The sequence below is a fragment of the Morone saxatilis genome, unplaced genomic scaffold, assembly GCF_004916995.1.
Source record: "Morone saxatilis isolate NCDOM2014 unplaced genomic scaffold, NCSU_SB_2.0 Contig17, whole genome shotgun sequence".
Taxonomy (NCBI): domain Eukaryota; kingdom Metazoa; phylum Chordata; class Actinopteri; family Moronidae; genus Morone; species Morone saxatilis.
In genome coordinates, this window is record NW_023339729.1 from 9,720,178 (window position 1) to 9,747,555 (window position 27,378).

Below are 27,378 nucleotides of genomic sequence, written 5' to 3' on the forward strand. Positions count from 1 at the left end.
TCCATCCATCCATCCATCCATATACGTGGCATTCTACCAGTCATCTATTCATTCAGCTGCCTCTTTTTTTCAGCCAATCACAGACAGGCAGCTAACCAGGCACAATGTTTTGTTTTGGGTTTCTTTTTGTCTGGTGTCTTTTTGTCTGGTGTCTGTCCATCTGTGTGTGTCACTGCGTCTGTTTCGCTGTAGTCTGTCCGGTTGTCACATTTCTCTTTCTCTCTCTGTTCTGATCCTGTTGTCATTCCCACTCATTCAGGCAGCAGACACAACATGATATAACACAAATTTGTTGGATTCGTCTGACCAAAGAGGCTTTCAGTGCCTCTCGTTTACACTATGTATAGGCTACATTTTAATCGTGCCTTTGCCCTTAACCTTGAGCTTTCATCACACAACACGTTTTTAAACACATACAGTATGTTATGGGTCAGATATTCAGTCCCAGGAGCAACTGTATTGAATTTAATGTTCAGTAAGTAGCCATTATAGGAAATAAAGTGTTCATTAGTGAGCTTTATGGCAGATATTTTCTTTTAGCCTATGTAACAGAGGCAGGCTAGCTGTTTACCTATGTTTACAGTCTTTATGCTAAGGTAAGCTAACATCTGCTGGCTTAAGCATCGTATCTACTGTACAAACATGAGAGTGGTACAATTCTTCTAATCTAAAACTTGGCAAAAAAAAAAGAAAATACGATAATTCCCCAAAATGTCATCAACTATTGCTTTAACCAAAAATGTGATTCACTCCAGACTGACCAATTCTTCTCCAAGTATGGCATACTGTAAATTCACACATGGTTTCTGTTGGATTAAGGGCTACAGTTACATATTTAAATCCAAACAAACACACAAATGCAAACAAAATCCAAACACAGTCCTGAGCTTGGTGTTAGGATTGATTGCACATCATGTGAGTGCATGCAATGTGACGTTTAAACCTGTTGATTCATTTGAGGGATTAGGCTTACATGCTGAGGGATATAAGGCCGGTTCACTGGCTATACATGGGACCGAGCGGAAGTTAAGAGGTTGCTTTTGTTGTCCAGTCACTGAGCTCTCCTTAAAACTCCCCACATTACAGAGTGCTACATAGAAGATCATTCATAGGTAGCCTTAACAAAAAAAATCACATTTGGGGATTTATAGTACAGTGTGGTATTCATGGAGGAGTTTATAGAACGTGAGCTTTAGATATTATATGGCATTTTCCATTTGCTATTATATCACTGTACATGACACACACACACACAAAAAAAAACATTTGTTATGTTATATAATAACTATTCTAATAATGATTTTTTTGTTTTGGAAGTAAAATTGCCGAAACATATTTTCTAGCTTCTTAAAGGTCCAGTGTGCTGGATTTAGTGGCATCTAATGGTGTAGTTGATGATTGAAACTCCCTTGCCTCACCCTCCCCTTCCAAGGAAAAACTATGGTGGCCACAAAACACACAAATTGCAGCCAGTGTTTCGTTTGTCCCTTCTGGGCTACAGTAGGAACATGCTGTTCAACATGGTGGACTCCATGGAAGACAAGCCCTGGTGTCAGTAGATAAAAGGCTCATTCTAGGAAATAAAAACACAAAGATTGTTATATTCAGGTGATTATACACTAATGAGAACATACCTATAAATATTATATTCCAAATTAGATCCTCTTAAATGCACTGGACCTTTATTTTGGAGGATTTGCAGCTTCTATGTGGTTTATATCACTGAAAATAGGTTACCTCTGTCTGTTTTTAACTATCTTGTGATATTTTGCAGACCAAATAGTCTGATAAAATATTGTAACCGAGGAAATAATCATCAGATTAATCAATAATTCAAAACAACTGTCACTTTTGCAGCCCTATTTCATATATTGTATGGTATGATATTTCTGTAGCACGTCCTTTTGGATAGAGCTGTGTACCTGAGTTTCATTCATCTTATCCGTGGCTGCGACGTTTCATTGCATCCTTCGAAAAACATTGCATAATTATTTTCAGTCAGTGGGATGAACAGTGTTTGATCCCCCCCCCCTATTAGCTGAAGTCTTTCTTCTCGAAAAATCTCTCAGAGCGGATCCTGAAGGACAGGACGTGCTTGGACGCTGCTACAAGAGACACAGTGAGTAATAGCTGAATCAAGCACACTGCAGCAATAGTAAGGGCTTTTATTTACCAGGACCGGGGGGCGGAGTCATGGCGGGCGGAGTCTCTGCTGCGGTCACACATCGCCGGTGTCCATATATGGGTCGTGGCGTCACGCGCCGGAGGTCCCATTCACATAAAACCGATCGGCCGGAATCCCCTTGGAGGACATGTAGGCACAGACGCGCACGGGACTCCTCGCTCGCCCGTCTCCGCCATTCAGGAGTCATCCAGTTTATTCTTTAGGCAATAATAACAAAAGCTCCTCAGCGTCAACATGAAGGTCTCCAGCATAGACTGCCGGCGTCTGAGGAAGATCATCAGGAAGGAGAGCGGGAGCTGCCTTATTGTGGATTGCCGACCTTATTTCTCATTCACGAACTCAAATATCAAAGGCTCTGTCAATGTCAATCTCAACTCAGTGGTGGTCCGGAGGTCTCGGGGAGGGCCGGTCCCTCTGCAGTTTGTCATCCCGGATGAGAGAGCCCTGTTTCGGCTTCGGGAGGGGAGCATATCGGCTATCATAGCGCTGGATGACCGGACGTCCCACTGGCAAAAGCTGAAAAAGGACAGCGTAGCACAAATAGTAATAAACACTCTGTCACATCTAGCGAGCGGGGCAAACATCTGTTTCCTGAAAGGTGAGAGCTTTGTGGAAATCATCTGTTTTAAGACAGAAAATGAAACATAGCTCGTAGTTGGTTTTGTTTTTGTGTCATACAATAGACGATCCTCGCTTTAAAAACAAATTGAAAGAAAGCCAGTACGACCATTTACTGCTTCACTAATTCACTGCAAACTAGTCTTAACAGTTTAATCAAACAGTCTTGTGTTGGGATTACACTTAAATTCGTCTGTAGTTTGTCACACAAAGTTAAAAGGTATTAATAGAGCTGTATTAATGTGGGATAATCTTAATTAACTGAGGTCAGTCGCGTTTAAAGACATTATTATCCATATTTTTAAGGACTAAGCCATAGGTCTTTTTCTTTTACATCTTATTTTACTTTACCTAATAATAATCCACATACTGTTAAGGCCAAGTCACCCTTCTCACATTATCCCTCTCGCCTATGTTCAGAACATTTTTCTCTCACTTCTTAGAGTGATAAATGCCCTGCGTGCGTCAACGGAGAGGATGAGTCAGTGCGGGAGAAACGCAGTCAAATTGGTGGTGCAATGACTTTCATTGATAAAAGACGGACGGGAAATCAAATTAAATCCCCTTTGAACCATTTATTCCAGCTAAATAAATCTATCGGGGACGTGATAATGTGTTGAAACTCATCCATTTCCGTCTGTCACCTCTGCGTCCTCAGGATGTTGCCCTAAAAGGATTACCGGTCCTTCAACCGCGGGCTCCTGTAATTAATCACGCGTCTATAATCAGGTTATAAAGGTTATAATCCGGTGCTAAGACTGTTTCATAAACTCTGCATTTCACAAGATGTGTATCCTATGTGTGTGTGTCTAGAGAATTACTCTAAGCTTATTTATTACAGTATGTACTCATGTTTTTTTTCTCCCTTTCTCACAGGAGGATACGAGAACTTCCACTCCCAATACCCTGAACTTTGCACTGAGGTGAAAACCATTGACCAGAGCGGAACTGAAACCGAGAAAAGAGTCAGCAACCACAGCGAGAAGCTTTCTCACCACAAACCAGATTACGATCAGGTATGGAAGCACCCTTTTACTACATAGCACTTCCCACTCTCCCACACAGACAGGCATCCACTGCTTGCTGGGTTTTTTTTAATCCCATCCAAAAAAAGAAATAAAGAAAAAAACCCACCCAAGCCCTGCTGACATCAGACAGACTTATATTTAGCATCAAAACATTTTCCCGACATACATATGATATTCTCTGACCTTCAGTGCTCCCCCTGCCATCTTACAATGGCTCACAAAAGGGGAGAGAGCACTCTGTGAAGCTGACATCAGGAATCTTTCATCTCTGACCTTTCTTCTATCTCCCCCACTGCCCAAATAGAAAGCGTGTGGCTGCTTCACATCTGAAAAAACACTTTATTGTGTCTGCGGTCAACATATTGTGGCTTATTTCACTTAATGGTTTACATAATAGTGGAAATCCATTCCTCCAGCCGCATGCATCCATGCGCTTTTTGTCTGCAGATCAACGTAATGTTCTGGTCTGCAGCTTAAGTTGAGCAGACAGGTTTTTGGATGTTGTGGCTTGGACTGGTGTGTGCAGTCTCTCCGGGCTGGGTTAAAGCAGATGCGGGGTCCAGTGTTTTGTCTCGTCAGGTGGCTGTGAAATCACACCGTGTTGTATAATCCAGTTCTTATCTTTATGAACTCATGTTTTTTTTCTTCTCCCCTCTCCCTCTCAGGGTAAACCAGTAGAGATCCTGCCTTTCCTCTACCTCGGTAGTGCCTACCACGCCTCCAGACAGGACTATCTCAGTGACCTTCACATCACGGCCTTGCTCAATGTGTCGCGTAGGGACATGCAGCCGGCCAAGGGCCACTATGACTACAAGTGGATCCCGGTGGAGGACAGCCACATGGCCGACATCAGCTCCCACTTCCAGGAGGCCATAGAGTTTATCGGTGAGTTGAATGAACGCTGTGCCTGACTTTCCTCCCTATATTCTTTTATTTTTATATTTACAGAGGGTGCAACTCAGAGCTTTGTGTCTGAAACTGAATTATAAAAAGCCACTGCAGGATGGAGGTTAGTCACCCAAACTAGCTAGAAGGGGAAATAAATACACCACCTCCAAGATAAAGTCCTTTCCCGGAATGACATAAGCGTCTGCATATTTATAGGGCAACATCACCCCAAGGAGCCTCAAAACTACCCAAGCCGAGTTAAAGAGTGACCTATACATAGGTGTATCTATTCTGGCGTCTTCAAATAAGCGCCCCTTTTGTCGCTGCCTCTCACCTGCCACCATTCACAAATAGAGGGCTATAAGAAGCCCAGCAGTAATCAGTTTAACTTGATCGCCTGTCTTCAATCCCTCGCCAACGTATCCAGCCAGGCTGCTTTCATTGAGGATTTGCTCACTTCCCCCGTCCCCTTCCGACCTCCCTCCATTCCTCCCCCCGTCTTAACTTGAAAAAGACGCTCCCATGCCGTCATCGCCTCCCAGGCCTAATCTCGGTGGCTTACTCTGCCGGGTGTGGTCAGTCAGTGTGACAACTGGGTAAGCTGTTTGTGTTAAGTAATGGCCTGGGTGGAGGAGGTTGTAGGCTGACCGACACACATACACTCAAACACAGTTGTTTATAATGGTTGGGTGGAGGATAAAAGCTAGCAGACTGACACACAATGAGAAAGCACAGTTGTTGACGCTTGCTGGTGGGAATCATTGATGGACCCGAGGGCAGCAGGTAGGCTAATGTGTTACAGAGGAAGAGAGAGTGTGTGGGAGAGGAGAGAGGTGCTGGATAATAGCAGCAGCTAGCAAAAGATGTACACAATGTGCTGGTGGCTATTTATAGCCAGGCATAACCAAGGACAAAGCTTACCCACAAGCAGCTTGGCTGACCGGTATTGGGTGCCTGCTATTGTTGGTATTATGCATTGTTTGGGGATGCAGCCCACACATTTAGGGTGTTTTTGTGTAAGCCTGTCTATTATTACATAAGGCCGGAAATTGTTCCAGGGGCAGGTTTAGCCTACATTCAAACCCGGCCTCCAAAATTCATCAACCTTGCCTAGCAATTAGAAATGTGGCGCACACAAATCCTCAGCCAGTCCCTCAAACGGAAATCAATCACCAATCAGAAACCCGGCCTACCTGGTGACTGATGCACAGTCAGGGAGGAGATTATAAATATAATGACCTCCTGGATGAAAACAGCATGTCATGACATCACCAGCCAATGAGGGCGCATCACTCAGGGATGGTCATTAAAGCACCCATTGCTGCTGTCACTCCTCCCTCCTTCACCACTCTTCCTCCCTCTCTTGCTGCATCCTCCACTTCAGATGGGAAGTTCATGATTCATTCATGCGGTTTATCGAGGATCAGAGCTGTCAGAAATCATCGTTGTGCCCCCCGCAGTGGCTCTCGGGGAGCAAGTGGCCCTCAGTGTTTCTATTTTATAGAAAGAGCGAGGCACATTTGTAGGTGGAACTAAGTGTCTGTAGGTGGATCAAACTTTGACGAGACAGACAGAAACAGAGACATGTAAGTGATTTCTGTAGTTCTAAGGATTAACAAAATCTTGAAATGTGTCATGAGCGACACTTAAGCAGAAGGTAGATTTTTGTGTGGGCATTATAACGTACAGATAAGTGTGTAGGAGTGCTGCGGCTCTAGATTAGAACACACGTCTCTGTGCCACAGTGAACTTTGCAGCAGCACCCAGTGCCCCCACAGCAGCGTAGGAGAAAGAAAGTCTCACGTACAGCTGCACTCTGAGTCAGACCAGCCTCGCAAGTGTCTGTGTGTGCACAGCTGAAACTCGTATAGGATGTGTGTACATTTCTGCATACTGACAAGGTTGATGTTCCTGTTTGTCCGCAATATCCTGCTGTGTGTGTGAGAGAGAAAGAAACTAGATGGATGTGTAGAAAAAGTATTTGCATAAATAAGTGAGTGGGAGTGCGGAGTAGGCAATGATTACACTGTTAAAAATCCATTTTGAATTTGTTATTATTCAATGTTTAAAACTACCTCTTGATTCATTGTAACCTCTCCCCCACGTAACTTGACTTTAAACAAAATATCAATTACAAAAAGCAAAAAACAAAAAATGAAGCCTGACACAATACCGTGGTCTATATTATGTTATGCAACAATGTTTGTGATGATCACAGATGATTAACGTTGGCATGTCCCTTTCTTCTTCTCCTTCCAGATCACGTGAAGCAATCAGGGGGAAAGGTCCTGGTCCACTGCGAAGCAGGCATATCACGCTCCCCTACCATCTGCATGGCCTACATCATGAGGACGCAGCAGCTGCGGCTAGATGCGGCCTTCGACATCATCAAGCAGCGCCGGGGAGTCATCTCACCCAACTTCAGTTTCATGGGTCAGCTGCTGCAGTTTGAGTCAGAGGTCCTCTCCACAGCCCCGGCTCACGCCGCCACGCCTGAACCGGCCACACCCTGCGCCCCAGAGTCGGCCTCCTTTTTTGCCAACGACTTTGCCACCACCTTCAACACCAAAAACTTTGAGCCATCTGTGTTCACCCTCCCTACCTCTTGCCTGCAGTCCCCGGTCCACCACCAGTTCAAACTGAGCCCAATAACTGCACTGCCTTAAAATAAACTGTGACTGCTTGTAGTCTTACTTGAAAAAAATTTTAAAAAGTAATGCTCTCTGTGTGCCTGGTGTTGAAACCAGCAGCGCAGACAGACTGGAGATCAGCAGCAGAAACAAAGAAGAGTCAACATAATAGTATTCAGTTCATGGGCCTGTGATATCTATGGGCTACGGACGCCGGTGGTGATTTCCTGTCTTCTGAACTGCAGCGATGAAACAACACAGCACAGTGATAAACTGCAATATACATGCCTTAGGTTGATATTGTGATTTATTTGCCCATTCACAAATAAAGTGAGGCATTTAAAACCTAATTTATTTGAAAATTACAGTCTGTCTGATTTTTTTTTTCCAATAATGTGGATGTTAATATGTGTTTAATAAATGTTTTCACAACAAAAATAAAGTTGTCATATAATCATTGTGGTTGTTCATGGGTCTATAACTGAACGAGAGTTACTACAAGCTTAATGAAGACAGAGGAAATATCTATACAGTATAAATCCCAACAGGCTTAAATACAACAGGAGAGGCAACAGTGACACCTGCAGTGACTGAGTTGGCCTTATGAGATTATTTACATATGCAGCATTGTTTACAATTACAGCCTTGATACTTCTAGATTATTTGTCAACAGTGTAATATAGTGATACCCACCAGGCCCATCAGCTATCGACTGCATTCATATGCAGATATCTGTTTAAAGATTATAAACAAACTATGAATGAAAACCAGCCACGGGTAAAACAATTCAGTCGAAATTCCCAATAGAAACAAAATGGCGCGGTGCCTTCTAAAGATATAATAAAACATATCGTTGGTAATCGTCATTAAACAGCAGCCTTTGTCAGAAGACATGTTTGAGCTCGGTTTCTCCCTCACTTTAGTTTGTACTTAGGCTATCGACTCTTTTCTGTCTTTGGCGCCTACAACACAGGCGGACTGTATCAACTGTAAAAATAGGTAGGTGAGAAAATAAAAGACGTGTCAAATTTATTCTTTACGTACAAATACATAGTGTACAAAGATTACACTTATTGTACTAAAGAACACAGTATCTTTCTGTTCTCAAAGTCTGTCTAATTAATTTCCTTACCACACATATCTTAGTATACGTTTATTGCTATAACCCTGTTTTCACACAATGGTATGGTCCACTCCATCCCGCCCCCGCCGCCATTTTCCATGTTATTTTCCTTTGCCACAGTGTTTCACCAATTTTGAATGCATCGATTTATAATATTTTGTTAAGTTTGGGTTCTTAAATTCCCGGCTTGTCCAGTTTTGTGGCGTTTGGGGAGCTCATCTCCAATTTCAGCCGAGGAGCCGCCCTGCTCAGACAGCCATGTACATCAAACAGGTGAGTGAAGCTAACGACACCAGACTTGTGCATGTTGCCGAAATACCATCGGCCTATTGTTAATTACATTATATTAACCACATCTTACTGAGTGATTGTGCTCGGAATACCGACGTATAGCTCACAGTCTAGTGTTAATATGTTTGCAGAGCTAAGCAAATTCTAACAACCGCTGTAATTTAAATAGTTAGCTTTCTAATGCTAGCCGAGGCTACCTGGATTAATGTTGAATTGTGTGCTAAGCTAACGCTACGAGGCTAACGTTAGATCAGCAGATGTGTCGCCTTTCTATTAATGCTGCACAAAACCACAGTGCAGTCGACTTCACCAAATGTATATAGGAGCTTTGATCGTATTGTGGTTGTCTAACGTTTGGTGTATCTTGGTAGCAAGCATGCTAACGCGTTATCGTCCTGAATGAAAAGTGGCCCGTACTGTAACTTGACGTTAGCCGACAGTCGAGGCCCCGTTTATTATTACACACTACTGATGCTGCGCCGAGCACATTACAGCTTAACATCTATACGTGAGGGCAGATAACCGTATGTCGCTCCAGTTAGTGTTGACCGACACTACAGGAGGATGTGTAATGTGTGCGGGTTGTTGTGCAGGTCATCATCCAGGGGTTCCGGAGTTACAGGGACCAAACAGTGGTGGACCCCTTCAGTCCAAAGCACAATGTCATTGGTGAGTATGTGCCTACCTCAACTTTTCACTCATGCTTTTGTGTTGTTTACTAATATGTGGACGTACTTTTAATTATATAATCTATGTTTCTAGTTCATAAACTGGTGTCATGTGTGTGTGGGGGGGCTGTGAACATATGTAACCATGTCCTCATTTTGTGTGTTACAGTTGGAAGAAATGGGTCAGGAAAAAGTAACTTTTTCTATGGTATGTGAGCCTCAAAGAATTTTACCACACAGCAGTACAACTTTGTCTCTTCAGTGTAGTTATTGTTTGTTGTCTGAAACTGTGGCTCCTCTCTGTTTTCTTAGCCATCCAGTTTGTGCTCAGTGATGAGTTCAGTCACCTGCGACCCGAACAGCGTCTGGCCCTGCTCCATGTGAGTACAGGCAAATGTCAGACACAGTACAGATCCCGGCTACTGTTTTGGAAATTGCTCTCTGACACAGTGGTTATGTAGAAATGTCTTGTTAGGCATGTTAACGCTGACAAAAGCTTGTGAAACTTTATAATAACTAGTGGATTACCAAAGTCTTTATAGGATTAGTTGCATTTCTGTTAAAATACAAAGGTTGTGTTTATATGCGATTGAGTCACAATAGGAAACATTATTAATAAATGTAAACATTTAATTGTTGTGTTATAATATGTATTTCCTCCCTTTCTGTCACTGTAGGAGGGAACTGGTCCTCGTGTCATTTCGGCTTTTGTGGAGATTATATTTGACAACTCTGACAACCGGCTGCCGGTAGGAATGGCAAACATATTGATCCTATTACTGTAACTGCAGACACACCGATTGATTCTTTCCAAATTTCAGAAAGCCTCTCAATGCCTTGTCTTCTCCATGTGTATGTAATACATACTTGGTTGTTTTGATTGTTGAAGCCATTATAGGCTAAAGATAGAAGTGTGTTGGTATATTGGCGTGCCATCTGGATTCCACAGTGGAAGCTTAAAGGAACAGTGTGTAGAGTTTAGTGGCATCTAGTGCCGTAGATTGCAATGAACTCGCCTCATCCTGCTCCATATGGGTAGGAGGAACTATGGTGGCCATGAAAAACGTGAAAGGCCCCATCTAGAGCCAGTGTTTACTTGTTTGTCTGTTCTGGGCTACTGTAGAAACATGGTGGTTCAACATGGTGGCCTCCATAGAAGCGGACCCACTCCCTCTGTAGATAAAAAAGCACAGTTCAGGATATTATACACTAATGAAAACATATCTATGAATATTGTGTTCCATTTCTGCCTATAGATCCTCCTAAATGTTTCACACTGGTCAATAAAAATGTGCACATTGTTGGTCTGATGGTGGCACTCGTGTCAAATTAGCATAAAAAAGAATAACGCATAATTCCCAAATTAGCCACACAATTTATACAAAAAAAAGCTTTTCAGATGGGCAGCTTTAACAAGTGGATTTATACCATACATCAATATAAGCAATGCATGTGACAACGTACCAGATAGGGCATCACCTTTTAAACAGCTTTCTCAACATCCATAGTCAATGCTACCAGTGGAATTGGTACATTATCACTATATAATGTCAATGTTGATCCGTCTCCCTAAATTGCTGACGACTATTGTGACCACTGATTGTAGTCACAGTGGCTTCAGTACACACAGTGCTTATTATTCTGATGATGAAGGACGGATGTTGGCACCACTCTAGTACTCCAAAGATTGTTTTTAACTGCATGTGAAGCTGTAATCATACAGGCTGATAATACTGTGACATAACCAGCCAATTCTGCTGCTGTGTGTGATTCTCCACTTGACCAGTGATAAATGTCTCTTCCTCCAGATCGACAAAGAGGAAGTCTCCCTTCGCCGCGTCATTGGTGCAAAGAAGGACCAGTACTTCTTAGACAAGAAGATGGTGACGTAAGTATTGCTGTGGGTCAACTGTCTGTTGATCACAGGAAATAACAACTCTGTGTATCCATGTAATCACTTGTTTGATGGCGTATGTGATTGTTACAGTAAGAATGATGTCATGAACCTTCTGGAGAGTGCCGGCTTCTCCCGCAGTAACCCCTACTACATCGTCAAGCAGGGAAAGGTGAGAAAGGAGTGGGTGGCAACCTCACACTTATTTAACACATAATAGTTTATGTTTTAAGTGTTGTGTGGTGCATCTCAGTATTTAAGCACGACTGTAAAAAGAGTGCTAACTGTCCTTTGCTGGATGTCTTGGCCTGTCATGTTAAAATCCTTACATGTACAATACAATCTGATTTTAAGGATTTGTGGTCATTTGTAAAATAAGAATTTAACATCTGTAAGTCAAATTTTATTTGTACAGCCCAAAATCAAAAATTACAATTTGCTTCAGGTGCTTCACAGTCTGTACAACAGTCAACACCCTCTGTACATAGAACCTCACTTTAAAATGTATAATTGTTCAGGTGGGAACACAACATTGAACAGCCAGGGTATTCCATCTCACACGTTATTTCAATTTTTTGTGCAGATCAACCAAATGGCCACAGCACCCGACTCCCAGCGTCTGAAGCTGCTGAGAGAGGTGGCAGGGACACGGGTGTATGACGAGCGCAAAGAGGAGAGTATTTCTCTCATGAAGGAGACAGGTAAAAGCTTCTTAACATCATCGTTTCACATACATGAATCATTATTGTTATTGTTGTGCTTTTGGTCATGTTTAAGGGATTCAGTCACAGATGATGTTGCTTCTAGTAAGTTTGGATCAAACTAAAATGTTTCTGAAGGTTTCCTGATGTTTATAAATATGTACTTAAAGGTAATGTATGTGAAAATCACTTGCCATAGGATGTCACACTAGAGTACCAGCATGTCAGACCAAAAAAATGGGACACCAGTCTTTCCACCAATGCTGGTTTAGTCAATATAAACCCTTCATTCATTTGAGTTAGATGTGAAAGAGAGATCCCAGAGGAGATGGATACCAAAAACCAGGCGTGTTTACTTGGGGTGTTGCTGCTGATTGATGATTACAGTGTTTTGGAGAAATGTAAAGCCACCTTCTGCCCAACAGTTGAGGACAGGTTAAAAAGTATGTATTTGATGGAAAGCATAACAGCCAAACTCCAACTAAGCACTGATCTTTTCAACACTGAGTGGACACCAGTAATACTACAGCTACTGAAACTGAAAGACACAATTCAACTGTAGGGGAGAAGTTAAATGATGTACTTTGTATGCTACGGGAGATATGTATACTGATGGGTAGTGAAGTACAGTGATGGTTAAATGACAAAATATTTGTGATTTCTCCTGATCCTTTTTAACTTCTGGAGTGCCCCAACGGGCATATGAAGAAGTGTGTAGGTAAACTGATTGATTGCGATTACATATGGATTAGAATAAGGCAAACATGTTCCAAAGACGATGCTCTTTGAGCTAATGGCTAATGAGATGCTTACATTTGATAAATGTTTATATGTTCATTTTATATGATTGCATATGGAAAGGTTAAGTGCCAAAAAAGTTAGCTAGAATTCTTACTACGCAGCATTCATAATTAAATTATCACTTATTATTATTATTAAAAAAAAAACACCTCTACCAGGAGATTAAGTGTGCATTTTGTAGCAGTTTTACATAAAAAAACAAACAAACTTGTGTGTGTTTCTCAGAGGGGAAGCGAGAAAAGATCAATGAGCTGTTGAAATACATTGAGGAGCGTCTGCACACCCTGGAGGATGAGAAGGAGGAGCTGGCTCAGTACCAGAAGTGGGACAAGATGAGAAGAGCCCTGGAGTACACCATCTACAACCAGGAGCTGAACGAAACCCGGGCCAAACTGGATGAGGTAACAAACCCAAAAAAACCAACAACATGGCTATATACTCCGTTCTGTTCTGCTTCAAGACCAAGACTTATTAATTATATATATATATATATATATATATTTATTTACTTATGTATTTTGTGTGGGTGTTTTCCAGCTGTCCTCAAAGAGAGAGACCTGTGGAGACAAATCGAGACAGCTGCGTGATGCTCAGCAAGATGCCCGAGATAAAGTAGAGGTAAAGAATTCCACCTTGTTGCATTAAAAATACAGATATCTGGGAAATGGGTCAAAATAAACATTTTTATTATCAAAGCATTATCATTTATTTAGAAAATTAATTTAAAATCATTCGGTAAAAAACTCAAATGTTGAGTTCAGAAGATTAAATCAAAAAGTTGGACATTATTACATTACATTATTTTAATTTGACTATCTCTGTGACAGATTTTACATTAATAAGAACTAGGAATTTCATCAGGATGTGATTGTAATGAGAGATGATAAATTATGTCACTGACCTTTGAATCCAGCCCTTCTCTGGGCTTCAAAAGTTGGGGCATTAGAAACACAGAAATATAATACAGAAACTACTTTTATATAATATTAACTTTTCATCATATGTTATCAAGGACGTACTTGTCTTATAGTAAGCAGGCTGTCTGCTTCTATTAGTCCACATATTTACTAAGAGTGCATGAAAACGAATACAAATAAATGCAAAGATAATTCATTTAAAATATAACATTTCAGAGGGCTAACGTATCCAACTCCAACTCTGACAGTGTTTGACCTTGGTAAAGAAATAGCTAGTTGTTTAATGACTGAAGATGAAGCTGTGAGGTTGTTACTGTGAATTAAATCTCATGGCCTGTTTCCTTATTTTGGCTCCCTTTCTGTAGGAGACGGAGCGCGTTGTGCGGGAGCTGAAGTCCAAGATCTCTGCCATGAAGGAGGAGAGAGAGCAGCTATCGGCCGAGCGCCAGGAGCAGATCAAGCAGAGGACCAAGCTCGAGTTGAAGGCCAAGGACCTGCAGGACGAGCTGGCAGGCAACAGCGAACAGAGGGTACGGAAGCCTCCCATCTGCGTCACACTGCACACGTGATGCTGCACCAGCAACACTCCCCCTCCCCTTTCCCCTACACCATCAGCATATGTGGAGGTGGTCGGTTTCACCTCATGCGCCCACCCTTGTTACAAGTTGGAAAGAGGGGCCTTGTCAAGAAATGCAACCTTTTGTGGCCCTCAAAGATCTGTTTATTTGATCTGTGGATTAAAAAAATAATTGTTGAACATTTATGCAGTCTATAAAATATTTTAAAGAGAGGTGGGATTACCAAAACCCAGGGTGATGTCTTAAAATTGTCTATTTACTTTGACCAATGGTAAGTACAAGTATTCAGTTTTGCAGTATTATGAAGCAAACAATGGCAAGAAAAGCTTTACAGCTTTTGAAAACTAACCAGTAGTTGCTTATTTTTACAAAGCTTAGATCCAAATAGCAGTGTTGTAGTTTCATTCCCCCGGTTAGAAGTATGGCCTAATGTATAGAGTTGACGGTTGTAGTGTTGAATCTTTCAGTAGAATATTTGCTGGTCCAATTGTGGGATGAATTGAGAACCGAAACAGAGGAAGCACCAGCCTGTGTATCAGACTCTTTGCCATCAGCTCCACTATACATCATTTTTGGCATGAGGTTGTGTGTACAGAGCTGGCACGAATCACTCTCCGTATGGCCTTGTGTTCAGTGTGTGTTTGTGTGCACGTGTGAGAATGAAGGACGATAATCATAAATAACGGCTTTATTGGCTCAGTCTGTGTGTGAACCGTGATGGGTCCCAGGCAGCATGCTGGCTGTTGGTTGGATTAAGCCCACCTGGCTACGGCTGGCACAGCATCAGCCAAAAGTTGTTGGAGCAAAATGAAAAGCAAGGGAAGCAGAATTGCGTCACTAGCTGCTGATGGTTCGGTTTTGAGAGGGCCTTGACATTAGGTGAGAAATGGAGGTTTTCATACCTGTGGGCTGACAACCACACTTAAAAATCTTTCTAACTCAGCAGGCGCTTGGCAGGTCTGTAGTTTATGAATCTTGTCGCATGTGAGGCATGAATTTTTTAGAATTGGTTTATTCTACATAGGGACAATATTTTTTACTATCACTTAGCTGTATTTGTTGTTATTCCCTGAACCTTTTGGGTGTTCACGTGTCCAAAGTATGTTGTAGTTTCCCTGTAGTATCCCAGTTCAGTTGTTAAGAGCTGATAGTGATGGGAATTTTGAGTTTGTTGTTGTACAATACTGTGTTCACTGTGTGTGTACTTTCAGGATATATCCTTCATAATAAATTACACTTGAGATTGTGTAGGATCTGTTCTCAACTGTTGGCTAAAAGGCAAGAGTACTACATTTTTTTTTAATAGTAATAAGGTTTCAGGCCCAATATGAATGTGGACCCTAAATTTTGATTTAGCATAATTTGTTGCACACAAATTATGCAAACAGTCAAACTTGTCCTAATGTTTCCATTTTACTGTTGTGAAGTAAGATAAGGTGACGAGCAAATATATGAGTATAAAATATGAAAATAAATGTAGGTACTTATCAAAATAATCTTTTTTTAAATCATCCATTGTCTCACAGCATTCAGGGTTCTCTTCTTTTCTGCGTCTCCTCCTATCTGAATTCTACATTGGGAAAATTAGTTGTAAGTTTGCCTGCTCTTGCTCTTCCAGAAACGCCTGCTAAAGGAGCGCCAGAAGCTGCTGGAGAAAATTGAGGAGAAGCAAAAAGAGCTGCAGGAGACTGAACCCAAATTCAACATGGTGAAGGAAAAAGAGGAGCGGGGTATATCCAGGTAGGGATGACTCATTCTCCACTGCGGTCCCTCAAGCAGCTGGTGACCAGGTATAACTCAGATGAGTCAGTCATCACACTTTGAGAGCGTGAGATCAAGCTATAGATGCACAAGAGATACTTGCAGCTTCTCCTACGAAGTAGTTTGATGTAAATGAGGACCATGTGTAGAGAAAAGAGGAATTCTAAATGTATAACTGTGGCTGACAGGGTTGTTAACTGTGCACCTCTACATGGAGTTTGTTGGGAAATTATTAGAATTAATAATAAGACTCACTGATGTGGTTTTCTTGATGAACTTCCTTCCAGACTGGCTCAGGCTACACAGGAGAGGACAGACCTGTACGCCAAGCAGGGCCGTGGCAGCCAGTTCACCTCCAAGGAGGAGAGGGACAAGTGGATTAAGAAGGAGCTGAAGTCTCTGGACCAAGCCATCAACGACAAAAAGAGGCAGATCGCAGCCATCCACAAAGACCTGGAGGACACAGAGACCAACAAGGAGAAGAACCTCGAGCAGTACAATGTAAGACAACTCAAAACTGCTACTACTGCTTTACTTCTCCATTTCTGTAAAAGCTTTCTGCAGGTTTAGTCTAACCTCTTGACAGGTGAGTGTATCTGACCCACTTTTCAACTTCGTTTTAGAAACTTGATCAAGATCTAAATGAGGTCAAGACCCGCGTTGAGGAACTGGACAAAAAGTATTATGAAGTGAAGAACAGGAAAGATGAGCTGCAGAGTGAAAGAAAGTAAGAACCTAATCTTTTCCTTCAATCTTTTCTTTGACCTCACATCTTGAACTTAATTTAATTTTAAGTTACACCTCGGCTTGTGCTCATGCTTTTTATTTAAATTTTTCGTTTATACAGAATCACTTGATTAATCTTTACATGAGTCACGCCTGCTTCTTCTTGCATTAAGATGAAAGGTTGAATTGTTTACCCTTTCTTTGGGCCAATATGCTGCTTCCGCTTGGCAACCTTTAGTTACATACCAGAGTATTGTCTGCTGTGAATGTCACCAGGCCATCTCTGTCCACTTAAACAATAAGGTTTATTTATATAACAGAGGATGATGCCTCAGGCTTCGGCTGCCAGACACCTTTTTGCTTTTAAAACGTCCTCTTGGGTGGATGAGTTATGTTGTGTGTTAGTAGTGAAAATCTAGTCAGGACAGCTGCTCCCCTGCCTCTTGAAACACGACAAACAGAGCATTTCCATTCAGGCCTCTCCAAATATTAAATGAGTTGACACACTCAAGGCAAAATATATGTATGCTTTGTTTTTTTTAATTTATAAAAGAGGTTATGAAAAAAAATTAATTCCATTAAATTCAGTAACAAGCCCTTAATACTATCGCTAAAAGAAATACATGCCATGAATGTTTTTGTATTTGTTTAGATGTTAACTCCATCACGCACCCTCCTATTCACTGTGATCCATTGTTCAGGTGTAGTGGGTAAAAAGGCAGCATAATGACTGCTTTGATAGAAGAAACACAACATGCAGGCCCTGCAGCTGAAAGCTGTTAGCAGTGCATGGTCTAAAAATATGAATAAATGACAAACATTACCTTAATGGAAACAAGAGGGAGATTGTTTTGGCAGTGTAATTGTTTTAATTATTTAAATTTGACCAAATAACAAGAATGAAGTGAATCTATGTTTCATTCAAGGATAATGGCAAATAGACAAAAAAGAAAATTAAAATGATTTCACATAATTAAGAAAATGTACTGACTAAATTTGTCACACTAAATATTGCATGCATGCATATAGTGAATCTGAAGCTGTGGTCAAGGAAGATGTAAAACATTTTGTACAGTGTCCTAGTTTTCTTTTATTTATTTATTTTTTATTTATATTTTAATCCCTCACTGACTTGTTTTTCTGTGAGTATCATGGCTGCAGTTTGGTTTCGGTCTTTCTGGTGACATAAGTGCAACAGTGTGTGATTGTCTGTGTCTGTCCAGCTACCTGTGGCGTGAGGAGAACGCGGAGCAGCAGGCCCTGGCTGCCAAACGAGAGGACCTGGAGAAAAAACAGCAGCTTCTTCGAGCGGCCACTGGCAAGGTCCGTGTCACTGTACATGACTGCGTAATTATTGACTTGCATAACGCATCTACAGGATACCTAATGCATTCGTCTGGACACAAGTGAAAGATGGGTCTGTGTGTAAGTGTGTGTGGGTGTGGGGGCGTAGAAATGGAAATTCCTATTTGAAGGATTGAAATTCATGACAAATTTATGATGCGCACACACACTTACCTACCCTTTTCTCAGCTTGAGACTTGTAAGCCAGAGATAGACCTGCCAAGCCACACATCTACTGAACCGTAACACATGCACTTAGTTGTTGAGCTGCACTGTGAGAGAAGAAATGGGCAAGTGAAGATAAATGAAACCCCGAGTGAAAAAGTGGCTCTCTTTCCAAATGAGCCCACCTGAATACTGCCAAGGACTCAGTTTGTGACTCAGCCAGTTGTCAGGATAGGTATATCAAATGGAATCATTCATCTGCCTCGCTGCTGGCACCTTATCATAGCTAGCTAAATTTGCATATGACTCACTCCTCTCTGACCCATCCAGTAACTGCCAGTCGTTTCTTCTGGGCAGATACATCAATCAAATTTCACTTCTGAATAATGTCTGTTGAGATGAAAGGAGGCTGTTTGTGGCTTCATGGACAAATATCCTGCATTTATTTTCTTTCATTGGTCCTGGCTGACTCATCCTGTCTCCAGCCTTTGATGGACTTATCTATCTTCGCTCGCATTTTATATTACAGTACAGTTCATAGTGTTGCACAGTGTTGACAAAATACAATTTCTCCAGACCTCACAATATTAGCTACAGTATATTTGGAGAGGGGATGGGCATGAGTACTCGATTTAGACGCAGGTATTCATTCAATGTATAGAGTACTCGCATTTGTCTATATAGCAAAAATGATACACAGCTGCAAATTACATTCTGCATTTTCAGTCTGTAGAAAAGTAAAGATAAAAACACCAGGCAGTTAAATCACGATATAAGTATGTGAAAATTGAAATCGGTGAGATGAGTTTCACAGAAGGAAATATGCATTGTTTGTACAATTTATATCTTACCTCAGGAATAAAAGATTCTATAATTTGATGAATAAATTCTAAGAGAAAATATATTTTGTATATTTTTGTCTGAGATAATCTTCCGCATAGTTTGTCTTATATCTTCCAGTATTGTGAATTGCAGTAAATGGTGAATAGATTGTTACATTCCTTTCAGTCACGCATCACTCAGTGTAACATTACAAGCATAAGTGGTGTCTGGTGCCTGGCACAAGAGTTATGTTTGAAAGTATTTCAATAAAATTGAACTGTTCATTTCGTTAAGTATGCTTTTTATATTAAACTAGACAGATAACCGGCAATCTCTCATCACCCCGTTTGCTAGAAGTATTAGCATGCACCACTGTGATACCACCAGGGCTTAGCTAGCTCGTCACAAAAATGGTGACTTGGAGATATGTTCCCGTTCAGCTTTATGGTAGGAAAAGCTACCATTGCTGCAAATCTCTAGTCAGTGCAGTGCAGAAAGGTAAGCTAACGGTAACACCACCCACATTTTCACTTGGGTGTCCATTTCAGACCATATTCTTGAGTTGATTTTATTTTATTATTTCTTTTTCCAAGTACTCTATATTGACCTAATGCGAGTACGCAAAGTGAAATTTGATATTGAAGTGAGACTCATTACTCTCTTCTTTCTCTTTTGTCCAGGCTATTCTGAATGGCATTGACAGCATCAACAAAGTCCTTGAGCATTTCCGTCGGAAGGGAATCAACCAGCATGTCATCAATGGTTACCACGGCATCGTCATGAATAACTTTGAGTGTGAGCCTGCCTTTTACACTTGTGTGGAGGTGACTGCTGGTACCAGGTAAGAGCTGCTATTTTCACTGCTAACTCCTTGTGTCGTTTTCAATGAAACCACCAACGTTGTGATGAAAATTACATGTAGTCTGATACAACAGTGGTTCCACTTCCTGCATGCTAAAACAAATGTGTTCTGTGGATGTAAGGAGCAGGTTTCAGAAAGTGCTTGAAATATTGTATAAAATTGTTCCTCCATTTGCACCATCCGTATTGTACTAATTCCATCTGTATCTTCATAACTGACTTGAATTTGAATAGCAGAAAATCAAAAAGGAGTCTAGTCATAGCAACAGATGTTGTATGTATTATGTACATTCAGTGTGTTTGCAGATATAGAGATATTTATCTGTTGCAGCCTTAATTTATAGTTAAATGTGGCAAACCCATCCACTCATGTCTCTTTTTTTCCCTTGCCTATCTTGTCCTCTCTCTGTCTACCTGCTCTCATGTTTTCCAGACTGTTCTACCACATTGTGGAGACTGACGAAGTCAGCACCAAAATACTAATGGAGTTCAATAAAATGAACCTGCCTGGAGAAGTCACATTTCTGCCCCTGAGCAAGCTGGACGTCAGGGACACAGCCTACCCAGAGACCAATGTAAGGAACTATAAATTGCATCTGGAGCTTTGTAGGTAGGAAATTTAGACGCTGACAGCAAATGGGTATAAGTAACTCAATAGTTAACATAAATGAAACAAGTTTTCTTTTTTTTTGTTGAGGCTTGCATTTGAATTGAATGAATGAATGAATGTGTTTTTCCCTTAAGGACGCTATTCCCATGATTAGCAAGCTGCGCTACAGCTCCAACTTTGACAAGGCCTTCAAGCATGTGTTTGGAAAGACGCTGATTTGTCGCAGCATGGAAGTTTCCACCCAGCTGGCCAGAGCTTTTACTATGGACTGTATAACTCTGGAGGGTAAGCTGACCTGTGATACACAGTACAGTATATACCACTATCACAAGAACAAAGGAGTGGAAGCTCTCACAAGAAAACAGATGTAAGGTTTCAGACCAAAAGTGAGTCAGAAATCATTAATTAAAATAAAAACATGTATAAAAAGTTTTCTGTTGGTGGGGATTACTGATTTTGTAACTGTTAACTTTTGGCCCTAAACTACATTTTATATTGACTTCATCAGCACAATTTGTGCTATCTTGCTCATGCATAATTTATCAGAACAGTTTTAACTGTAATAGAAAGTTTGACTGTTTGATTACATGTTTATTTTAGCCAGTGTGTGTGCAGATATATCGTTATATACCGCACAGCCCTACTGACAGCTGACTGAGCTGCTACTGACTGAACTTTGCATCCTGACATTTTTGGGACTGTATGTCATTGTAATTGCAGCACTGTCAAAGCCCTTTATCGCTTATATGCAGTACATTGTGTTGTTACCTCCTAGGTGACCAGGTGAGCCACCGTGGAGCTCTGACAGGAGGCTACTACGACACCAGAAAGTCTCGTCTGGAGCTGCAGAAAGACATGAGGAAGGCTGAGGAGGAACTAGGCGAGCTGGAGGCCAAACTCAATGAGAACCTGCGCAGGAACATTGAACATATCCTTTCTATTAAAACATTCAATGGGTTTGTTCATCAAGATAATGATGCATCATCGATGCCCACAGGCTGCAGACATATTGCCTTTAATTGATACTGACTGTACGGCACGGTACTCAAATAAAACAGCAGGTGTTATAAACTGTGGGTACTTGTGATATTGGCATTCTGATTGGCTTGGACAAATTGAGGCGGAAACATCATTGTCATGCGAAGTCAATATTGTCTTACCAACTCTATTAGAAACACATATGTCTAAAAGAACAACTTTTGCACCATTGTCTTTTGCTGATAAATGCCACCGAGCAGTGTATAGGGGCTTTCCTCTACCGGGGAACTCTACTGAAAGAAGTAAACACCGTCGAGTACAGCCCTCACTCAATTACAGTGCGATGTCACCCGACTTAGCCTAAATGTGGATTAAATCCATTTGGGTTATGTAGCTTCTTCAGTCAGCAGGAGGCTGACTCGGATGCAATAAGAGGCTTTAAGCAGGTCAAGAAGGATTAGTGTATGTTAGGTCATATCAGCCAGAGCTGTGACTCACTGCTGGACAGCCCATATTGGCAGAACAGGCAGTTTCTGTGAAGCAACAGATTGAAGCACTGTGCCCAAGACAAATCCCCCCTCTAAAGTTTATTCTGTCTATCAGAAAGGGTTTGTGTTTGCGTGTACAATATGTTAATGGATATGGTCACTTCCGCTCAGGTATGATTATCTGTAATGTTTGCACACCTGTGTGATTGTCCATCGCTTCTCACCCACAGCCAGTACTGTGTATGCGTGTTAATGCGTGCACCTGGCGATTACGTGTGTGAGTAGGCAGAGGAAACAGATGACTGAGCTGATGACATGGCGCTCGTCCTTCACTCCTGCAGCAATGAGTCAGAGAACAGATCAATTATTTAAGCGCCTCTTGTTGTTCACTCTCCACCTATGCCCTGTCGATAAGCATGAGATTACGCTGATGCACCTCAGCCATCCGTCCTGTTTTAAGTTACCGTCTTCATTTTGTCACCGGCACCCCATTATAGTGGAGGTATTGAGGTCGTGCAGTTGCTGCAGTTATGACTGCTCATAACTGCTACAACTCTTGGTTATATGAATTGCACCTGATTCATTTTTTTTATTCATAAGCGTGAACGTGGTCATCACAGACATTACTGCCTTTTTATCTTTTTTTTTTTTTTAAACTCATTAGTAGCCAGTTAGTGGCCTGATGTCAGCTGTTCCCATTTAAGAAAATTACCAGATGGTCTTAAACCATCTATTTTCTCCATCTGCTCTGGACAACAGGATGGGCAGTCCTCTCTCTCTCTTTTTAAATCAGCAGATTGATTGACTTCAGTGTTTATTGAGTCCTGTGAAACCTCAAAGACCCAGAGGAGTGTTGTAGTCCTAGAAGATCAATAAGCCTGTCTGTTCAATTAGCTTAATGATGAGTTTGTGCAGCCTTCCTTAATCCTCCGCCTTGGTATCAATGATGACACAGTCTTCTCTTGGAGGCCCAATCATTCAAGTTGCACTAAAAAGCCTACAAGCTGACCTGTGAACTTTATTCGCTAATGACAACTACAAAAACATTCTGTTTTATGTTAATTTGTGTATAATGCTTTTTTTTGTCCTACTCTATACTGAGGGGAAAGACTGTATGCTGTTTTAGCAGTGCGCATATTCCATAAGGTAAATGCAATGTACACTTGTTTTAGTTGGCAGTACAACAATGATATGTGGACAGGAGGAGACACTTGCTCACATCAAGATGGGGAAAGTATAAAAAGATAAACTCTAACCAGTAAACTCAACTTGAAAATTTTTTGCTAAATGACCACTGAGAGAAAATTAAAAGTGGTCATTTGTAATAAACATTGGCTTATACTTCCTTAATTGCTGCCTTCACGCATCAACAATGAGATCGACCAGCTGATGAACCAGATGCAGCAGATCGAGACACAACAGAGGAAGTTTAAGGCCTCCAGAGACAGTATTCTCTCAGAGATGAAGATGCTGAAGGAGAAAAGGCAGCAGTCAGAGAAGACGTTCATGCCCAAGGTGATTTATATACAGATGCTGTCACAGTATCATAATTGAATGAAACGTGAGACCTTACTAAAGTGAAAATTCTTTGTTTTACATGATCTATGATGTGAATTCTACCTGTCTTTCCTTTCCACTGATGTCCAACTCTTTCTCCTTCCTCTTCAGCAACGCAGCCTCCAAAGTCTAGAGGCCAGCCTCCATGCCATGGAGTCCACAAGGGAGTCACTGAAGGCCGAGCTGGGTACAGATCTGCTCTCTCAGCTCAGCCTAGAGGACCAGAGGCGTGTTGATGACCTCAACGATGAGATCCGTCAGCTCCAGCAGGTCAGCAGGATTGGATAGAGACACATGATCTCTGTCTCTTTTTATACACTGGATCTGTGACAGTTTGTCACACCTTGAAATAACTGACAAGAGTTTGGGTTCAGGAGGAAGAGCGGGTCGTCCACTAATTAAAAGGTTGGCGGTTTGATCGCTAGCACCTCCCTCTGCATGTCATGCAAGTGTCCTTGGGCAAGATACTGTGTTAAGATTTAAAACTGACAGAATCCACATGTGTGGTGAATGTTGTTATTGCTTGATTTAGCTGAAGATTTGTTTATTTTTTGATGTAACTATTTTTTTTAATCACTTTCAGGAAGTCTTAGGTTGTGGTAAACTTTGGTTTTGATTCAGCTACAATCTGGGGCATGAGTTTAAAGGATGGATCTGTCTGTTCTGTTTGTTCCTGCTGATTAAATCAGGAGTAGGACCATTAGGCTGAAAAGGTCGATGCATATACATCCCTTCATCTTCTTATATGTAGCTGTACGCCAGTTACCTACACATTGTTGTTTCTTTGTTTCCCCTCCCTCTTTGCCTCCTGCTAGTGTATTCAAATGACCTGACTGAGGTGAGAGTAGCGGGCAGCAGCTGTGAGTGGGATGTTCCTGTGATCCAGTGTTGCCTCCTCTTTCTCTTTCACTGCCAGCTGCTTTCAGCTCTCACCTCAATGAACTCTCAGCCATTCCTGCAATCGTTACACAACAACTCCGCCCCCGCAACATGGAGCCTTTCATGTATGGTTCTGCAGTGTTGGCGGTTGTCAAATTATATTACGTGCGACATAACACTTGGTTAGGAGTTATTGTTAATATGGCATTTGCCTGGATTTGAGTCAATGCACACACAGAGGTGTTTGTACCATTTTGGGCCACAACTGTATAGCAACAGATGCAGCAGATATTAATCAGAGACTGCATAAACACAATTTTAGCAACAGTTTTATTTAGTGCATAGTGAGGTGCATATAATTGTCACATTAGAGCAGTCTGGGCAAGATGCCAAAGGCAGATATTATTCAAAATGGCCTTTTTAGATATATTATTTCTCACATTTCTAGCACTTTGGTGCCATCATTCTGTGTGGCAGATTTCTTCCATCTGATATGCAGAGCAAGAGAAAACTGTGTTAATAACTTAGATACTGGGTTGCTGGGAATGTACTAATGTTGTTTGTCTGCACTTGGCAAAGATCTGACAGAAGTATATTGTGTGTTCATCTCTCTATCCACCCCCAGGACAACAGACAGTTGTTGAATGAGAGGATCAAGCTGGAGGGCATCATGACCAGAGTGGAAACGTATCTCAATGAGAACTTGCGGAAGCGCCTTGACCAAGTGGAGCAGGTACGCTGTCACTTTGAATGCCCTAGAAACATGTCATACATCTCATAGTGCAGCTCTTAATACAACAGCAGCTTCTGCTTTGTTCTTTTGTTATTCTTAAAATGAATTTCCTCAGGAATTAAATAAATTACTGACCATTACTTGCATAACCAGCAAGTTCAAGGTTTTGTTTGCAGCTGTTAGATAATTTAATTAATGTGAGGTGTTAGAGTTGTGTGCTATTGTAAATGGACAGTCTTGGATTCAGTGCTTTCATTCATACAAGTCAGAAGAGAGGTGTTTGAATTTGCATGACCGTCTTTTTGTTTTTGATGTGGCCTAATTTGCATTGACACAGGAGCTAAACGAGCTGCGAGAGACTGAGGGAGGCACAGTGCTCACAGCCACAACATCTGAACTGGACGGCATCAACAAACGTGTCAAGGACACTTTGGCTCGATCAGAAGGTACGCATTGTACTAAAGACACAACACTGGGATGGCAGTGGTAGACTGAAGTTTAGAGAAGCCAGGTTGTAACCAGAAGGTAAACCATTAAAATCCACATTTCCATGGTTAAAAAAAACAAAAAATATGGAACCAAAACATACAAAAACAAAACAAAACATAGACCCCAGATCTTCCAGCAGAGCTGGTCAGAAGCGTGTGAATAAGTGTGAATATGTAATAGACATGAAGTTGAATTAGGAAAACAGAGTTGTTTGTTTAAACTTTAGAGCACTCACTTTAGTCTAAATTTAAATATTAAATATTATAAATATTTTGAGTCCATGTGATTTTGTTTTAAGAACTGGTTAACGTATCATTGGGCTGCGTAGCTTTTCATCAGCAGAATCTTTATAAAAAAGAGTAAAATGAAACATTTCCCACAGTGGCTTGGAGCAAAGACTGACAACTGTACAACTGTCCTCATACTGTGAAAGATTAGTTAGATAACAGTATTTTTTTAGTTGCTTTTCAGCTTTTACGGATCAGTCTGCATTAGCCTTCACTGCATAATGTACGAGAATCCTCTGTGACAAAAGTGGTACAAGGCCAGCACAATAATTCTGATCATTCATCAAGATCATCACACACACTCTCACATTTACACTAATGCTGTAAAAAAAGACCATAAAAATAACATATTAAAATGCCTCAAAGGACTACTTCAAAATAGAGATGGATATAATGGTTGTATAATCCGGGCAAGTTTTGTATGTAGGATTGTATAATTCATTTTAGTACTCGTTACTACTTGAGGGCCATATCATTGGATATCTTTTTAAGGAACCAACAAAACAAAGTTTTTTGCTACTGTCTGGTATCAGTAATCTGTTTAGTCCAACATTTGCTGTCAGTTATGGAATCCAGATTGAGGAACTGTAGACTGTCTTCAGCAGGTTGGTACCACCAGCAGATGGTGAGAATTGCTGTGATGTGTTTGACTCAGTTTGGATAATATGTCGTTCCAGAGTCGGCCTGGCCGCACAGTTGTATAAATGTTCTAGTGGTGCTGTGACTCAGAAGAGGTTGATTGAATGCAGTTCCTGAATAGAATTAATTTGCATGGGTTCATATTTAGTCCTTGCCACTAACTTATTAAAGACATATTCACAGCATGACCACTCATAAGAAGGCATTATATTCAATCATTTTTTCTAAAGTCTTTGCATCAATTTTCCATTTATGATTCAGTGAGCAATCTTTTCTTTTGTCTCGCTCTTTCAAAGTGAGAGTAATAGCCTCCACATAAGTAAATTCTCGATGATGGCGGTAACACCAAATGGAGTAATTGTGGCTGCTGAAGATAAAACTCATATGTTTATAAGGAGTGTTAGCTGCTTTTTTGCAAAGTTAAACCAATCACTGTCTTTCCCAGATCTGGATTCTCTGATTGACAAGACCGAGGGAGAGATCAAGGACCACATAAAGAGCATGGAGCGCTGGAAGAACATTGAGAAGGAGCAGAATGATGCAATCAACCACGATACCAAGGAGCTGGAGAAGATGACCAACAGGCAGGGCATGCTGCTCAAGAAGAAAGAGGAGTGCATGAAGAAGATCAGAGAGCTCGGCTCACTGCCTCAGGAGGCCTTTGAGAAGTACCAGACCCTCACACTCAAACAGGTACGTGCACACACACACACACAC

General features: G+C 41.2%; 2 protein-coding genes across 2 annotated transcripts in view; both read left to right on the forward strand.

Annotated features, from left to right (window-relative positions):
* The first annotated feature begins 2,293 nt into the window (after positions 1 to 2,293).
* Positions 2,294 to 7,787, forward strand: dusp5 (dual specificity phosphatase 5). Its single transcript, XM_035659304.1, has 4 exons — positions 2,294 to 2,783; positions 3,680 to 3,819; positions 4,497 to 4,716; positions 6,979 to 7,787. The coding sequence occupies exons 1-4, from the start codon at positions 2,420 to 2,422 to the stop codon at positions 7,383 to 7,385; spliced, it is 1,131 nt and encodes a 376-aa protein (XP_035515197.1). The 5' UTR covers positions 2,294 to 2,419; the 3' UTR covers positions 7,386 to 7,787.
* A 767-nt stretch (positions 7,788 to 8,554) lies between these two features.
* The window catches only part of smc3 (structural maintenance of chromosomes 3), a 26,070-nt gene continuing 7,246 nt past the window's right edge, over positions 8,555 to 27,378 (forward strand). Inside the window, exons 1-24 of the mRNA XM_035660238.1 lie at positions 8,555 to 8,745; positions 9,357 to 9,432; positions 9,601 to 9,639; positions 9,744 to 9,811; positions 10,109 to 10,180; positions 11,240 to 11,319; positions 11,419 to 11,497; positions 11,909 to 12,026; positions 13,053 to 13,228; positions 13,365 to 13,445; positions 14,110 to 14,274; positions 15,941 to 16,062; positions 16,371 to 16,584; positions 16,707 to 16,810; positions 18,033 to 18,132; positions 19,821 to 19,981; positions 20,435 to 20,576; positions 20,746 to 20,896; positions 21,387 to 21,539; positions 23,441 to 23,592; positions 23,746 to 23,904; positions 25,139 to 25,246; positions 25,584 to 25,692; positions 27,107 to 27,354. Of these exons, the coding sequence (XP_035516131.1) occupies positions 8,731 to 8,745; positions 9,357 to 9,432; positions 9,601 to 9,639; positions 9,744 to 9,811; positions 10,109 to 10,180; positions 11,240 to 11,319; positions 11,419 to 11,497; positions 11,909 to 12,026; positions 13,053 to 13,228; positions 13,365 to 13,445; positions 14,110 to 14,274; positions 15,941 to 16,062; positions 16,371 to 16,584; positions 16,707 to 16,810; positions 18,033 to 18,132; positions 19,821 to 19,981; positions 20,435 to 20,576; positions 20,746 to 20,896; positions 21,387 to 21,539; positions 23,441 to 23,592; positions 23,746 to 23,904; positions 25,139 to 25,246; positions 25,584 to 25,692; positions 27,107 to 27,354 (2,892 nt within the window). The 5' untranslated portion in view covers positions 8,555 to 8,730. The remainder of the gene's footprint in view (positions 8,746 to 9,356; positions 9,433 to 9,600; positions 9,640 to 9,743; positions 9,812 to 10,108; positions 10,181 to 11,239; positions 11,320 to 11,418; positions 11,498 to 11,908; positions 12,027 to 13,052; positions 13,229 to 13,364; positions 13,446 to 14,109; positions 14,275 to 15,940; positions 16,063 to 16,370; positions 16,585 to 16,706; positions 16,811 to 18,032; positions 18,133 to 19,820; positions 19,982 to 20,434; positions 20,577 to 20,745; positions 20,897 to 21,386; positions 21,540 to 23,440; positions 23,593 to 23,745; positions 23,905 to 25,138; positions 25,247 to 25,583; positions 25,693 to 27,106; positions 27,355 to 27,378) is intronic.